The following is a 16420-nucleotide window of genomic DNA, read 5'->3' on the forward strand; positions in this document are numbered from 1 at the left end:
CATATGGTCTCTACTAGCTTCATGTTGTTTAAAACTTCTATGCATATTACGCCAGTATTTATTTCCATCATTATCCAAATTTCCCATTCTATTCATCATTTGTTTAGTCTTGAACAACTTACAACAGAAGTAAAATATTTTATCTAATAAATAAAATATACAAGCTATCTTCTATCTAATATTTGTCCATTTGCCATTATCCGTGTATAATGTGATAAATCAAAATGTTTATTATTACTATCTTTAGGAAACAAAAAACCATTCACTCGTTTTGGACCCATTTCTATCAGTTAACCTCTCAAATTTTAAGAGATGTTATTCCAAGTTTCACCTCCAAATTCAGAGTCAAATTTAATTTTTCATGTTGAGAGTCTTCTTCTAAGTTTTCATTTGACTCAATCAAATTGGCAGCCTCAATTAATTCTTCATGTTCATTGTGACTTTATTCTTTAATCACCAAATTATCCTCTAATTCTTCTCTTTCTATTTTTCTATTTTGCTACTTCTAATAAAATATTTGTTAATATCATCGGCTTGACTTTGAATTAATGTCTTATCTCTTTATTTCATTTTTCTCTTTTGAGCTCCAGATATATATTTGGAGGCATTTTCAATGTTCTTTTATTATACCGGCTAGTTATTAAAAGTTCATATAAAATATAATAATTCATAATGAAATTAATTTAAAGTTACATGTTCATAATTCAAATAAGAGCTAATCATTCTCTCAAAATATATATTATATTAAAAGACTAATTGGGATGAAGTTATACAAGAAGTTGAACAACAAGTTGAACAATAAGTTGTATGCTCATCCAGAAAATAAATAAATAAAACATTGTAATAATAATATTATGTTGAAAATATAATTTTATTAATAAGATACTAAGATATACACAAGCTTAGCACCAGGAGTCACATTTCTGAACAACCTTTTAAAAACATTCCAAAATGCATTAGTAATCCTATCGAATGATAATCAAGTAACTTTAGTCAATAATTAGGATTCTTATAAATGCTTGATGATAAATAACGAGTACTACTTTTTCAAGAAAAATGGCTTATAGTATACCTTTTAGTGGGAGGAAAAATAGTAAGTATCCCGGTATAATGTTGAATTTATAGCATGGAAATGACAAACTACTACGAGAATGATCAAATGAACAATGTAAACTTTAAAGAAATAATGGATATCAAACAAAAGAATGTAATAATCCTTGTAATCAAATATTACATACGTTACATTACCAAACGTAATAATATAATCAATATTACTTTACAATATAAATTTAATTACATTACAAGATAAATTACATTACGCTCAATCAAACGTAGCCTAATAATTTCAATGAATAAGAAAACACATTATATTATATAATATATATAAGCTAGTTGCAATTTTAAAAGATTAGTGTGCCTTGACCTAAATAATTTTCTAATAGGTGATAGATACAAAGTAAAAAACATAGCAAGAAAAATCATCAAAAAGAAAAGGAGTTCAACCTTTACAAGAAAGAATTCCGAGTTTATTAAATTTAGCATTCGACTAATAAAATAAAACGCCTAGTATTTAATATCAAACTTCTCACAACTACGGAATCAAATAATTAGAGTAATAAACAAGTGTCCCACATAAGAAAAAATAGAATCGCATAGAGTAAAGAAGGATCGCACAAACTGAGAAATATCATCCAATACAAAAGTAAAGCGGGAGATTCAACTTAATGTTTAAAAAATGATACAAAAAAAAATAAAACCTAACCAAATCCTGCACAGATCTAGAACCCATCTTTTCTTTCCTTGCCTCGGTAGAAAGAAAGCCGGAGAAGAATTGAAGAAATCGTGTGCTCGTGCGTCGCAGTGTCGGTGCGTTCCTCCATGAGAATAGGATTTAGCGTCCTTTTTTTTTGTATAATTTTTTAAAAAAAATAAACTCTTTCTTGGATCGGGCCCTGAGACGATCGTCTTCCTAGCCTCACGCCAGGATAATATGTGAACGGTACAAGGACATGCGAACAAATACCGGCTACATGAATCCAGCTACCGCAGCATGTGAACAGCACAATTGACCTTCAATCTATAGGATTGTAGCAAAATTGTTGCTACAATTGAATGGATAGGTAGTAGCTAAATTTGGTAAGAAAAATATTGGAATAAAAATAATTTTAATAAAACGTCATTTCATTATCATTTTTGTTAATTTGGTAATCGCAATTAGAAACGATGCGCTTTAGCAAATATATTTATTTAGTGTATAGCAAAGCTAATCCATTATGCATACACATCGTCACACTACTACAGTCGACAACTGCTGTACTGCAGCCGTTATCGAAGACAACATAAGCACACACAACATAGGCACATACTTTACGTAGACAGACACCAGCAACGATAACAGGAAAAGACATAGCAGTTCTTTAGATTATTAGTCACAGCATTTGTTGGCGAGGGGTCCACAGGACATGGTCGCTGGGCAGGAAATGGCACACCGGCTCTGCGCTCCCCGGCTTCACCTGCAGCACCTGGAGCATCACGTGCTGCGGATTCCACGACGTCGTGTCCAGGTGACAAATTGCGATCGCCTCCACTCGGCTCCCGTCGCTCCCCTTCAAGCTCACCGCGTACTCCCTCATCATCCCCTTCCCAACCGCGTGGCAGTGGAACACAACGTACGCGTATGTCTCGGCGTGGCAGAAAACGCCCAGCCCCTCCCCGCCCATCCTTTCGAACCCCTCCACCACGTACCGCTGCATCACCGCCGCCGCCGTGGCGTTCGCGACTGTCGACACCGCGCTGACATAGTCGGTGGCCAGAGCCGAGACGGCGAAGTCGACCATGGACTCGATGGAGGTGGCGCAGTGCTTCGTCTCCCTTGCATTCGCCGTGCGCTCGCACCGTTCCAGGGTCGCGCTCATCTCCCGGGCTTCCTTCGAGTTAGGGTCGACGGAGAGAAGCGCGAGGACGTCGGGGAGCTTGTTGGAGGAGAAGGGGAGGGCGTCGGCCACACGGCGAGGGAGAAGGTCGGCGTGTTTAGGGATGGATCGCTTGAATTGCAAGTCGAAGGTGGCTCCTGGAAACAGGTCCTTCTCGAGGAAGAACAGAGACCGGGAGGACTTGTCGCGGAGTTGCGCTACGTTGGCGGCGTTGTAATAAATGGAGGTGATTCCGGGAATCACCGCTTCCTCTTCGGACTCCGACAACGTCCATAAGCCCGGGCTTGTCTCTGCAATTCAATTGATATATATATATATTGGGATTCCAAATTAACAAGATCATACCGTAATAAAAATATACATGGATAAAAATCAATGAACCAGGGGGGTGAAGGAGGTCACGGATGCAGCTAGGGATGGGAGTGTTGGGGAGGGCAGTTTTCCAATAGAGCTCCGGCGACGAAGCAAATGCAACTGATGGATGGGCTACGAGTCCGGCGAGGAGCTGCAACCATTTCGATCGAATCAAAATTCATGCGCACATAATTAATCGAAGAAAACAAACAAACGTCATACAAGACAAATCTATTGAATCAGATTGCTGACTGATTCAACCAAACAAGTTCCGTTGATTAATACTACTACGAGTGGTATGAATTTGCTCACCCCGAGGAAGAACAGGATGAGTTGGTTCGCCATGAACAATATAATGCAGAGGTAGAAATTGAGGATTGGTAGATGGTTCATGGATACGCACTTTGGCTCACTTATATAGAGTAGAAGTGGGGAAGCTGAAATATTTTCTTAGTTCGCACGCATTTCACCTTGTATTAATATTTTTTTCTTATAAATTAAAATATTTCTGCCTGCCAATCAATCTTGTACAGTGCAAAGCCTTGAATTATATAAGCACAAAATGGATAAATAAAATAACGGGAAAAGAAATTCAGGAGACAAATAGTATTTCAGAAAGACAAACGGTGAGTTTAATTTAGAGGGAATTCATTCCTGCCAATTCTCATGAAATGGATGATTTATACACTTGATAAAATGGAATGTTGATGTGGCACCCTCTCTCACGCCCGCACAGGTTTGTTCCGGAAGTTTACTGGAGGAAAAAGTCGGAATTGGATTTTGGATTAGTTCAATTCCAAACGATCAAAGCATCATCCGAGCATGTGAAGAAGTTGACTACCGTGGGACCGACTCTAGAGGGGCCGCTGATGTGACGATTCCACAATGTGAAGAAGTTGACCATCTCTAGCACCTTTGATTGACTGGAGGCACCCTGATCTGACGACCCGAGGCGCTTAAGATGGAACTCAAGTGCCTCACATGCAGAGAGGAGCAGACGATATCTATGGAACTTGAGAGACCTTCGATTATTCGATCCACCTCCAAAGGTTTGGAGTCATTGTCGCGGAGATAAGCAATAAAGTTCATGTCTGACACCTCAGACTAACTGAGACGACTCTAATCCACCAGATCAGCCAAAGAGACGTTGAGATGAGGATCACCATCAGTTGAATTGAAGTGCCTCTGTTGGAATTGAGGTGCTTCTAAATGAACTGAGGTGCTCTACTGTACCACATTAGCAACTATCATATTTCGACCAGTACTCTATAAATAGAGCCCTTGAGCTTGAAATGAATAAAACACACTTTATTCTTAATCTCTAAACTTTGTAACTTTACTTTAAGTGCTCGAGCTTTGAATTCGTGTAAGGGGTTACTCCACCTCCTATCCTTATTGAAGAAAGAGCCTTTTAGTGAGTTATCATTGTCTTGGATTATCAACCTCCTCAGTTGTAAATAAAGAAAATATGGAGTCTCCTTACTTTCTTTAATGAATTTTTTACTACAAATTAATGGATCCTTGCTAAAGTAAACTAGAAAGAGAAGTTAATTTTAATTTGTAGGTTATTCACCCCCTTTAGTCGGTCCACCGATACTAACAATTAAGATACCATGTTCTGTAAAGACATTTTCGTAGATGCATTAGGCTATAGGGATTCCCTTTCTCTCTGAAGGATAAAGCTAAGATTTAGTGGCATTCCCTTCCACCAAAAAGTATCACAACATAGGAAGACTTGCAGCTACGTTTTCTAAACAAGTACTTTCCACCTAGTAATAGAGTATATCTAAGGAATAAAGTCACAAGCTTTTCACAGACAAATAGAGAGTCATTATTTGAAGCATGGGGGTATATTTAAAGGTTTATTGTAACAATGTCCTCACCATGGTTAGAGAAGTAGTTGATTGTCCATGCATTCTACACAGGCAAATCTCTCTCAACTAGAACTTGTTAGATTCTGTCGCAAGATGTTCATTGATGAATAAAAATGTTAGATAGAGCTTACGACATCATCAAAACTGTGACATTAAATCTTCACCAATGGTAGGAAGAAGATGGACATATACCTAGGCCAGGGACCTCAGAAAAGCCTAGAATGAAGGAGGACAACATTGAACTGAACTTCATAGAATTGGGCATGGTCGTGTCCAATGACAGGCATAGCCATGTCCTCACAAACAGCATGAAACATAGGTCAGGCCATGTTGGAAAAGCACGTCTGTGTCTCACTACAGACCAAAAAACACGCATAACTTTTGATCCTAGATGAACCATGGGGCATGCAACTTGTAAAATACCGAAATTGGGAGAATCACCATAACGAAATTTTCTGGAATTTTTAGAAATTTTCTGGGAATTTTTCGAAGACCGTATGACTTCGGTTACGAGGATAAAAACTAGGCCTTAGGAAAGCATGTTTAGGCTGCCCCATTTTAAGGAGGAAATGTTTATTTTTTTTATTCCTTTTCTTTTTCCTTTTATATTCATTTTCGTCGTTTCCTTATTTTCCTCCACCGAACTCGCGTGCCCGAGCCTTTCTCCGATGTCGCCCTTCCTTCATCTTCTCTGTCCCCAAAACCACCACGCGACGGTTACTTCCTCGCGATTTAAGCCGTGGCCGAGGATTTGTGGCAAATCCCTTCCTCTTCTCGTCTTCCCCCTCGCCTCTCCTCCTCTTCCTTCCTGAGCTGCACCGCCGACGCCCTCTTCCTCTCTTCTCCTGAGGGCCGACATCCGGCCAATCGCTCTTTGCCCTAGCTCCGGTCGAGTTCTCAGCTTCTCGATCCGAGGCACGACGCTCGGTGCCCTCGCTTGAAGCCGTCGCAACCTTTCTTCCAGGGCAGCCAAGCTTTTGGGCTGTGCCGTAGAGTCGTCGTCGAGCCTTCTCCTTCTGGTCCGACACAGTGGTGGTGTCATCTTTCCTCTTGAGTCGTTGCCCTAGATCGCCGCCCAACGCCAGAGGTACATCTCGTGCCCTAGCCTTAGTTCTTCAATTGAACTCTCTGTTCTAGCGCTGACCTAGGGTTTCCGGCAGTGGCCTGATACAAAAGCAACGGATTTAGTTTCGACCAGCCGCTGCAGCTTGCTACCATCGCCGGAGAAGAAGGTCAGTGGGCAGTTGGTTTGGAGTTGCTAGTTTTTCCGGCCACCACAGCACTAAATGCCTGGTTGTTCCCGTGATACCCATCTTTGATCCTATCAGTGCAAGTGAGTTTCTATTTTGTAGATTTGGTAAATATATTGAATTTAGGTATGAATTTGGTTTAAGAAAAAGGATAGTGGATGAATTGATATTGATAAATAAGGGATTAAACTAATCTAAGAAAGGTGATGGCTTTATTAGGGTTAAACCAATTTAACTCTAGCCTAGGTGGTTAATCAATAATCGTATTCGATTATGATTATCCTAAATAGGTTTGAGGATTTAATTTAGCTATTTAACTTATAAGTAATTAGCTAAATCTGTATGTTGACACAAGACTTTGATGCGGGAAGAGCACTTCGACACAGAGGTTGTTTAGCTCGATCCATATTGAGACGGGTACCTTGACTTATCTTTTAGATTTGTCATTTGATATGCATAGTAATTTCTTAATAAATAGTAATGATTATATTTTATATCTGCATCAGTATGTCATTGTCCATTTCCAGTGCATGCTTTGATTGTTTCCTGTTTGCATTCATGTTTATACTTTCAGATTACTTATGATCATAAAGGTAATGACATACCATGCCATAGGATATACTGGACTTATTTGATACCATATCTGACCTGTGTACCTAGATCTTCTGATTTTATCCATGTATATTTTTGGTACAAATTTTATGGAGGTAGATATGGTCAGGATCTTCATGCTTAGTGTCATGCATCATCTGCATGATTACATGCTATGCGATTGGTAGCCCCATTATTGTTGAGTTCATCGCCAGTTTCATGAATCTGCACACACAATCACTCATGGGTTAGTGGTATATCAGGTAGGGTGTGTAGCAGTTTGCTCTGTCAATGCTCCACTGGTCCACTCATGGGTAGCGTGACGCAGCGTTGTAGCACGTCAGGAATCCCTATTTTGGATTGTCTCAGAGAGATGAGAGCATTGAGCTCCCCCACTTATGATTTGGGGTAGGAGGATAGGTGTACTCTGACAGCATCCTGTCCACTCGGTCACTCATCAGGAGCAGTGATGGCAGAGTGCACGGTTATCACAGCCCTACCCACTCGGTCTCACCATTGTGTGTGAGACGGCTGACTAGCAATAGGGGTGACCAGGACATGTCATTGGCATCATATGCATATTTGCATTATTTGTTTTTGTTTGCTGCACTTATATGTTGCATATTTGATGGATGCATATGTTTGACATGCATACAGGATTATGATACTCTGGGTTTGATGCTCTCCCTTGTTATACCTATACCCAAGTCCTGGTTAGTACAGTTGTTCTCTTATTTATTTCAGTTTGCATTTATCCTTCTTATATCAGGAGATTGTACACATGATTAGTGTTATTTGTTATTTTCTTTATTATGCATATCAGTACTTACCCGCTGAGGAGTTGACTCACCCTGTGGTTATTACTATTTTCAGGTTGAGGTTGTATGGAGGAGTTCCAGTCGCTAGTCCCCTGCAGATCGCGAGGATGTGTGTTTTTATCTTTTGGTTTTCTTATTACTATCTAGACTTGTTCTGGTTTTTGACACTTGGATATTGTATGGTTTTATTGTCGATGGGTTTTATTGGATATGTTTTGCTACATGCCTGCCTGGACGGCAGAAGAGATGAGTTGATTTTATCGTTGTGATTTGTGTTTTATAGGTGTAGTGGAGTAAGATATATGTTTTGACCTTTATGGGTGTAATTGAGTAGGATTTTTGACTTAGTTTTTCCTTAGCATTGCATTTGTTTAGTTTTTTTTACTATTAATTGCGTGGATGCTTGCTTATTTTACTTTTATGTTATATGTATGTTCCGGCCGTGTTGGTCGAGGTATCTGGATGATGTAGTAAAGTTTCAAATTCTCATCCGTACAGGGGAGATGCTGCCGAAATTTCTTCTAGCAGGGACTCCCCCGGGGCGTGACACAACCACTCAAATTAATGCTTTTTCAAAGATCTATAATTGCGTACCAAATCCAACTTCTAGTGACAGTTTCATATTCAAAAGTTGTTATTTAAAAAGACCTTTTAGAAGCCTAAAAGACCTTTGTTTAGGATAAAGATGCTCAAACGATGTAGGAAGGACTTGAGCTCGCACAACAAAGGCAATGACAAAGGATGCGATAAGGGTAATTATTCTAACTCCTTTGGCTTTATGTTTTTTGGGGATTGCTAATCGTAGGACTCATTATGATATATTTGCTATGAGGAAAATTATTAATGAAATGTCCTAGTTTTTTTTATAATTCATAAATATAACTACGGGCATCACTTCCTCATACTTCCATAACGATTTCTTAATTCAAATAAAATTACATAGATGGTTCGAAAGAAAATATCACTAAATGCGGAATTTAAATTGGATGGTCTTCGGGTTGTATTGCCCTTGTTTCGAGCTGGCTCATTGGTCGATGCCTCCTGCCTCATTCATCTCATAATATGAAAAAAAAATGTTATAATTTGTGAGTCGAGAGACTCAGTATGTTCAAAATGGTGTTATGCATTAGTTAGCAACTATAATCTAATGTACTAAGGGAAACTACATTCAAGGTAACTTGGGACCTCCCTAATAGCATACTATGAACATAACCATAGGCATCGACATAAACATAGCATGGTAAATGACCTAGGCATAATGATAGACTTGATCATGAGCATGCACATAAGCATAACATAAGTCTAAACATAAGCATATGTACAAACATAATCATGAGCATGTACATAAGCATAACATAAGCCTAAACATAAGCATAAGAACAAACATAATCATGAGCATGTACATAAGCCTAAACATAAGCATACGAACATAACATAATCATGAGCATATACATAAGTATAACATAAGCAAGAACAAAATTAGGAAGCATGGAGCATAAACTTACTTTAACGAAAGGAAAACACATGCATAATTTAATAAGCGACGAACATAACGTAGGTGTGATAACCATCATTAGAGCCCGTTCATTTGGTCCATTATCATGTAATTAGTTGCGCAACAAGCATATGACTTATAGTACAACTCACACTAGTCGAAACCAATGAGTTGCACCATCATTCATTTTGGAAAGGCCCTCCTCGGAGCTCATCCCGAGGCACCAATCTCGTATCATTTTTAGAAAGGCCCTCCCCAGAGCTCATCCTAAGGCACCAATCCCGTATTGTCACCACACATGCATGTATTCCTCTAGTTATCCATATAACTCTTTCATATCATACATCGCAAATATACATACATGGGTCTTAAAATGTCTTCGTAAAGAGAACTACTTATAACTTCACATGGTATCAGTTACACATTGTAATCACATTATACATGCATAATATCATCAATTTCATAACATACATGCCCTTAAAATAACATACTAATCTAACATACAAAGTTGTCAAAACATAATTGAGTGCCTGATATATTAACCCTAAATGAATTTAACTCTTAGCATACAAAGTCATCATGATATAGAGCAAGAAGGAACATAAGCAATAACCCAAACCTAGATCATATTAACGTATCAAAATAAGACATAAGAAGAACATGAACATGATCTTAGACTCAAGCATGCAATTTTACATATAGTCTACTAAACTATCATGATGTGGAGCAAGAAGCAATTTGAACTTACCTATTCTAGAGATCTGAAATCTAGACGTAGTATATATATATAGTCATCATGATAAGTAGAACATAAATCAAAATCATGAACTCACCTATTGAGACTAATTTACACCATAACAGAACCAAAAATAGCAAGGTCACATCATAATTTTAGATTCGCAGTTAGTAGTATAAAAATCATATGTAATTCATCTTTGATCCAAAAAGGGGTCTGTAAATTGAAAATTGAAGCTGACTAAATTTTCTACATTTCAGTTTTTCCTTATTTGCCTTGGGCAAGTAATATAAAAGAAGGAGAGAGGATGCCTCATGAGATAACAATTCTTATTCTCAAGTTGGTGCTTCCTCTTGTGGTCGGCCCTCTCCCTCTTCTTATCCCCTTGCTCTCTTTTGTTCCCTTGAGGTGGTGGTGGCCGAAACATAGAGAAGGAGAAGAAGACTTTTGGGTGGTGTTCATCTTGGAGGATCATCGCCCACACGACGTCCAAGGTGAGGTGAGAAATACGACAGAAGATCTCGAGGTCATTAGCATACAAAGAGAAGGTATAACTAGTAATTTTCTTCCGCATCATGCTAGTTATTTTTCTTTGTATAAATTCCAAACACAAGAGACAATAGATTCTAGCTTTTCGGATTTGTTATTCGAGTTTGTGTTTTTATTTTTCGAATTTATGATTCGATTGTTCTTTTTATTTAAACCTAGAGTTATATAAGGAAATTAAATATTAGCTTTCCTTAAAAGGCTTTGTCTAGGAAGTGGTGGTTGCTCCCATATCTAAGAAGGCCTAGTGCCTCGCCATGTTTAACCTGGAAGCCAATTTTAGAAATTAATATTTAATTGAATTTATAACATAGGTGGATTTGGATCAATAGTGTTAAGTTCCGCTTGCGATCCAAATCTAAACCATTAAGAACAGATAAATTAAATTTGGAATCAATAATGTTAAGTTCCGTTTGTGATTCCTAATTTAACTTCTAAAGAACACAATAGGTTATTTAGGAAAGGTTCGACACTTGTACAAAATTTTTGTACAGTGGAACCGGTACGATCTTCCTAGGACTAACCAACAGTAATCACATTACCCATGCATAATATCATCAATTTCATAACATGCATGCCCTTAAAATAACGTACTAATCTAACATACAAAGTTGTCAAAACATAATTGAGTGCCTGATATATTAACCCTAAATGAATTTAACTCTTAGCATACAAAGTCATCATGATATAGAGCAAGAAGGAACATAAGCAATAACCCAAACCTAGATCATATTAACGTATCAAAATAAGACATAAGAAGAACATGAACATGATCTTAGACTCAAGCATGCAATTTTACATATAGTCTACTAAACTATCATGATGTGGAGCAAGAAGCAAATTAAACTTACCTATTCTAGAGATCTGAAATCTAGACGTAGTATATATATATATAGTCATCATGATAAGTAGAACATAAATCAAAATCATGAACTCACCTATTGAGACTAATTTACACCATAACAGAACCAAAAATAGCAAGGTCACATCATAATTTCAGATTCATCAGTCAGTAGTATAAAAATCATATGTAATCCATCTTTGATCCAAAAAGGAGTCTGTAAATTGAAAATTGAAGCTGACTAAATTTTCTACATTTCGTATTCTTAAATATTTGCCAAATAAGATCAGTTAATAGGTCAAATTCCGTCTGCAAGAACACACATAAAATCGGAGTGCCCTGTTTCCTACATATTTGAATAGTTTTAGAAAAATGGGCATATCTCTTTCAATTTTAAACCGAATACCCTGATAATAGCACCAAATCGAAGCCAATAAGCATATATAAAACTGTTATTCAGAGTGTATCTTCAAAATCCAAAAGCAAATCCATCAAGAAACACGATTTTTACATCACACATGCCTAGTACTGTATGAATTCCAAAACATCTATGAGCATCAACTCAATCTAAGGTACCCGAAATTCACAAGACATAGAAGCTAACTTAAAACAATAACATGGTTGAAAACATGCCTTAAGTAGTTAGGTATTACTTCTTGTCTTCCCTTGAAACTCTAGCACCGGTGGAGAAACAAAGGGTGGGGAAATCTCCTTAGGGTCGGCGGCAACAAGAAGAACAAGTGGGGTTCTAGGTGAGGGTTTAAATAGAAAACAAACTTAAGACTGGGTCTCAATTTCTAATTCTTATAACTTTATAAATGCCAAGTCATATATATTATTTTTATAAAACTTATCACTAAATCTAAATAGAAACCTATATCCAATTCCATATATATTTTACTTAGTGATATAAATTTTATTCATGATATATAATTTATACTACTATAGCTTCTTAATTAATTAATATGTACTATATATTTTTTCCACATTCCATATCTCATATTTTCCTTATTTAATTTTAATTATGCTTTATAATTTATATTATACATTTTATATTATATTATTTATATGAAATTTTACACGTTCTATATCTTGTATTTTTCCTTATTTAATTTTATTTATGCTTTTATAATTTATATTATACATTTTATATAATATATTATATATATTTAATTTCTATATTAATTAGATGAATAATATCTAAAAATTTATACTAAGTTTTATCCCTAAATGCTAAGTCTTTTAATTCCTATATACTATATTTTGTTATAGTTTCTCACACGTTTAATCTTTATTTATACTATATGATTTATATTATATATAATATTTCTTAGTTACACATTATTTTAAATCTTATCTATATATATATATATATATATATATATATATATATATATATATATATATATTTCATTTCCATATTATTTAGACAGATAATTTATTCACGTAAATTATGTAAATACTAAGTCTTTATATATTTGTATCTTACTATTTTTTTAAATATAATTTCATATATATCCACATATATAAAAATCCATAAGTTATAGATTTTATAAATGCTAAATTATTTATATTATTTTTATAAAACTTAATACTAAGTCTAAATAGGAGTCTATATCCATATACTAATTTTATATTTATATATATCTATGTTTATATTAGATATGCATGGTAACATATATAATTCATATTATAGTTTTTAATACTAAGTCATTGCATTAATTTTTATATATATATATATATATATATATATATATATATATATATATATATATATATATATATATATATATATATATATATATATATATATATATATATATATATATATATATATATATATATATATATATATATATATATATATATATATATCCATATACTAATTTGATATTTATATATATCCATGTATATATCACATATACATAATAATATAAATATATAATTCATATAATATCATAGTATATATATATATATATATATATATATTTGTTTCTTATTTTTTATTTAATTATATTATTATGTATGACTATAACATTTTATATACATAATTGGGTATAAAATAAATATTTATATCCAACCATTTTCTTAATAAAATTGATCAAATTAAATTCCATAAATATAAGCTAACTAATTAATTAAATCTAACTAAATCTATATATTTAAATTAATAAATTTCTTAATTAAATTTAAATTCTAATTAAATATAATTAATCCAATAAATATCCTTAATTAAATAAGCAGTTTCGGACACTACAATTAATATATGATATTCATGTTTTGACTAGTCTTGATCTTAGAGATAATATTTATTGGATGATAAGATGGGTAGGATGGAATGGATTGATGAGTACGAAGTATCCTACTTATCTTAGGATTACCTATGAATTTTATTTTCGCCGGTGGTTAATATTTTACAAGGTGAAGAATGTCAAAAATGTCGGATTAATTTTGGAGTGTTTAACATTGACATCATATGACCCAAAAAAAAATTTTGATTTGATTTTGAATTACCTTATGGTGAGGAAAAGAGTGAGTTGAGGAATATTGACATTGGAGGATTAATCATCACCGTAGCCCAAGCCTTGATTATAATTTGATCAAACTTGAGGTAGCTCGAGGATGGATATGGAAGTTGTGTAGTGGTGTGCATGATTGTTAGGGATGATGATTATTAATGTTGGAATTTTTTAAGTACCAATTATTTCATCCCCTGAGCATATTGATACGGATCCACCACCTCTCCCGTCCACATGAATTGCCCCACCTACACATTCATTTCTTTCTTTTGCTAATTTTTCTGCAGGATATTTGATGTATAATTTTTCAGAGATCGCGACTACCCTCTCCACCATTAGAGAGGAAAAACTGACCATAGGGCAGAGATATATTACTAGAGAGCCGACGATTATTATCACAGTGAGGAGCATGATAGCTAGATGGAGGATTATCGTCAATAGTGGAATGCCTTATACTCTTGACATGCATCACTAGGTAAACTCCCTAACTTCCCTCTTTTTCACATCTACCTGCTCTGCAATAAATTTTGAAATCATTAAGGAGAATACTTTATTCGAGTCTGGGGGATGTTTGTTAGTTTGTTAGTATAGTTTTGTTAGTTTTAGTTTAGTTTTGTTAGCTTTGTCATGTTTACTTTGTATCATCATTTTTTTTATGTTGCATTATCATCATGCTTATATGTCATTCATGCATTGTTTGTTTCTTATAGCATGATAAACTTTATGTTCTTGTGATAGTATGATAGTATGCTAGTATGCTTAGCGATCTATTTTCTTCAATTTGTAGTTGCATGACGAGCAATTATTTTTGCCATAAGAATTTTGATGTTGTCCTAGTTGTTTAGGATCTCTTATCACATTATGCTTGATTTTTTATAGTTATATATTTGAGAATATTTATAATTCATAGAACCGAACTAGTACTCTTATTTCCTAGATGACCCCTCACTGTATTTTGGTTACTAAAAAAGCTCAGATCATGGTATGCATTAGAAAAATCAAAATCCCAGAAAAAAAGATTGTGTGAAAAAAAAATATTATTGTGAAAAAAGAAAGTTTCTCAAGCGTTGCACATTGTGGAAAAAAAAAAGGAAATAAAAAATAGTTATCATGAGTTGAAATTGATAAGGTACTCCTTTAAGATTGAATTAGATTACTGGAAAATATCTATCAAATTTCTCTTAATATTGTTAGTGTGTGCACTTATGTGTCAAGACATTCCTTATGCATTTTGTGGATAATTATTTTATAAAGATAAGTATTTATCATTAATTATTTACTTTTCTGTACGTATATAATTAATGATAAAGTCTCACACATTAATGGTGTAACGCCCGAAAATTCTCAAAACTATTCTAGAAATATTCTATGATTTTTCTGGAATTTTAGGATATTTTTACAGAATTTTTAGAGTAGCGGAAGTAGCAAAAAATAAATAGAAAACGGCCTAATCGGGAATTGAACCCGAGACCTATGGTTTACGGATAATTTTAGTAACCAGTTGAACCCAGCAGGGCCGTGCTGAAAGGAAAGGGAGGCAATTAAATTTATATTAGAGTTGGGCGAATTAATCCTTTAATATAAATAGGGAGGAATTAAGTGAAGAGTTATTTTGGGGATCGTAGCTTTTCTCTCCTCAAACCCTCACCGCCGACTCCCCTTCTCTTCTCCTGCTCTCGGCGCCAACCACAAGAAGGAGCCTAGGGTTCCTTTCCTAGGGCGTCAAGGACACCTTTCGGCGACATCTCCGACACGGGGACGTTCCTCTCCGCGAGAAGAACGCATAGACGCGAGAAGATCGTCGAAAGGATCGTCTCCTTCGGAAATCTAGCGATTAGAATCGTAAGAAAATCCGAACAGGAGGTAAGAAACCCCTCACCTGCAGTATAAGTAGCTTCCGTGTGAATTCCATGTTTTAGTTTAGTAATATGTAGACTTTCGGCACAAGGATGTAAATTAGTGCATACTAAGTGTTCGATTAAATTATTTAGCACAGAAAAATGCAACTTAGGCATTTTAATAGCTCAGTAAATGCAATAGAAGCATTTAAATAGTTTAGTTAGCCTTGCCACAGCATATATGGGACTACGGTCCAATGGGTGGGCACCCACAGTCGCCTCTAGGTTCAGATAACCTAGTAAAAGCAAGATAAATTAGTTAGCTATGATTCAGTATTTTATTTTCAGTAGGGGCACTGTACAGGATTAGATATCCATTGGGCTGGGCTCCCATAGTCGGTCCCTAGGTTTAGATAACCTAGTAAACCTTACTAAATTCGGGATTTGCAACCCCGGGTCTAGTTAAGGATGCGCGCATAGCATGTACAGTTGTCGGGCCCGTTAGCAGTATGATTATGTACTTTAATCTATTACATTATTAGTTTTTCAAAACTCACAAAGATTAGTTATGTTAGTTGAGTTTGAATTCAGCTCCAGTCTAGCTCAGTTTATGTTCAGTTCAGTT

General features: G+C 35.3%; 1 protein-coding gene and 1 non-coding gene across 2 annotated transcripts; both read right to left on the reverse strand.

The window, feature by feature from the left end:
• Positions 1-2230: 2230 nt before the first annotated feature.
• LOC122054705 (BURP domain-containing protein 6-like) lies at positions 2231-3680 on the reverse strand. Its single transcript, XM_042616142.1, has 3 exons — positions 3600-3680; positions 3315-3438; positions 2231-3223 (listed from the first exon to the last, which is right to left on the reverse strand). The coding sequence occupies exons 1-3, from the start codon at positions 3678-3680 to the stop codon at positions 2430-2432; spliced, it is 999 nt and encodes a 332-aa protein (XP_042472076.1). The 3' UTR covers positions 2231-2429.
• A 1390-nt stretch (positions 3681-5070) lies between these two features.
• On the reverse strand, positions 5071-5178 carry LOC121968756. Its single transcript, XR_006108294.1, has one exon. It is a non-coding gene; the product is annotated as a small nucleolar RNA R71 (small nucleolar RNA).
• Positions 5179-16420: the final 11242 nt, after the last annotated feature.

This window comes from Zingiber officinale, chromosome 3B (assembly GCF_018446385.1).
Source record: "Zingiber officinale cultivar Zhangliang chromosome 3B, Zo_v1.1, whole genome shotgun sequence".
NCBI classification, from domain to species: Eukaryota; Viridiplantae; Streptophyta; class Magnoliopsida; order Zingiberales; family Zingiberaceae; genus Zingiber; species Zingiber officinale.

What these genes read in the sequence shown, in the direction of transcription:
- LOC122054705 (XM_042616142.1), bottom strand. Translation starts at nt 3,680, where the DNA reads ATGAACCATCTACCAATCCTCAATTTCTACCTCTGCATTATATTGTTC. An exon ending in TCATCCTGTTCTTCCTCGGG is followed by an intron (nt 3,439 to 3,599) that starts GTGAGCAAATTC and finishes AAATGGTTGCAG; the next exon opens with CTCCTCGCCGGACTCGTAGC. An exon ending in TGACCTCCTTCACCCCCCTG is followed by an intron (nt 3,224 to 3,314) that starts GTTCATTGATTT and finishes ATTGAATTGCAG; the next exon opens with AGACAAGCCCGGGCTTATGG.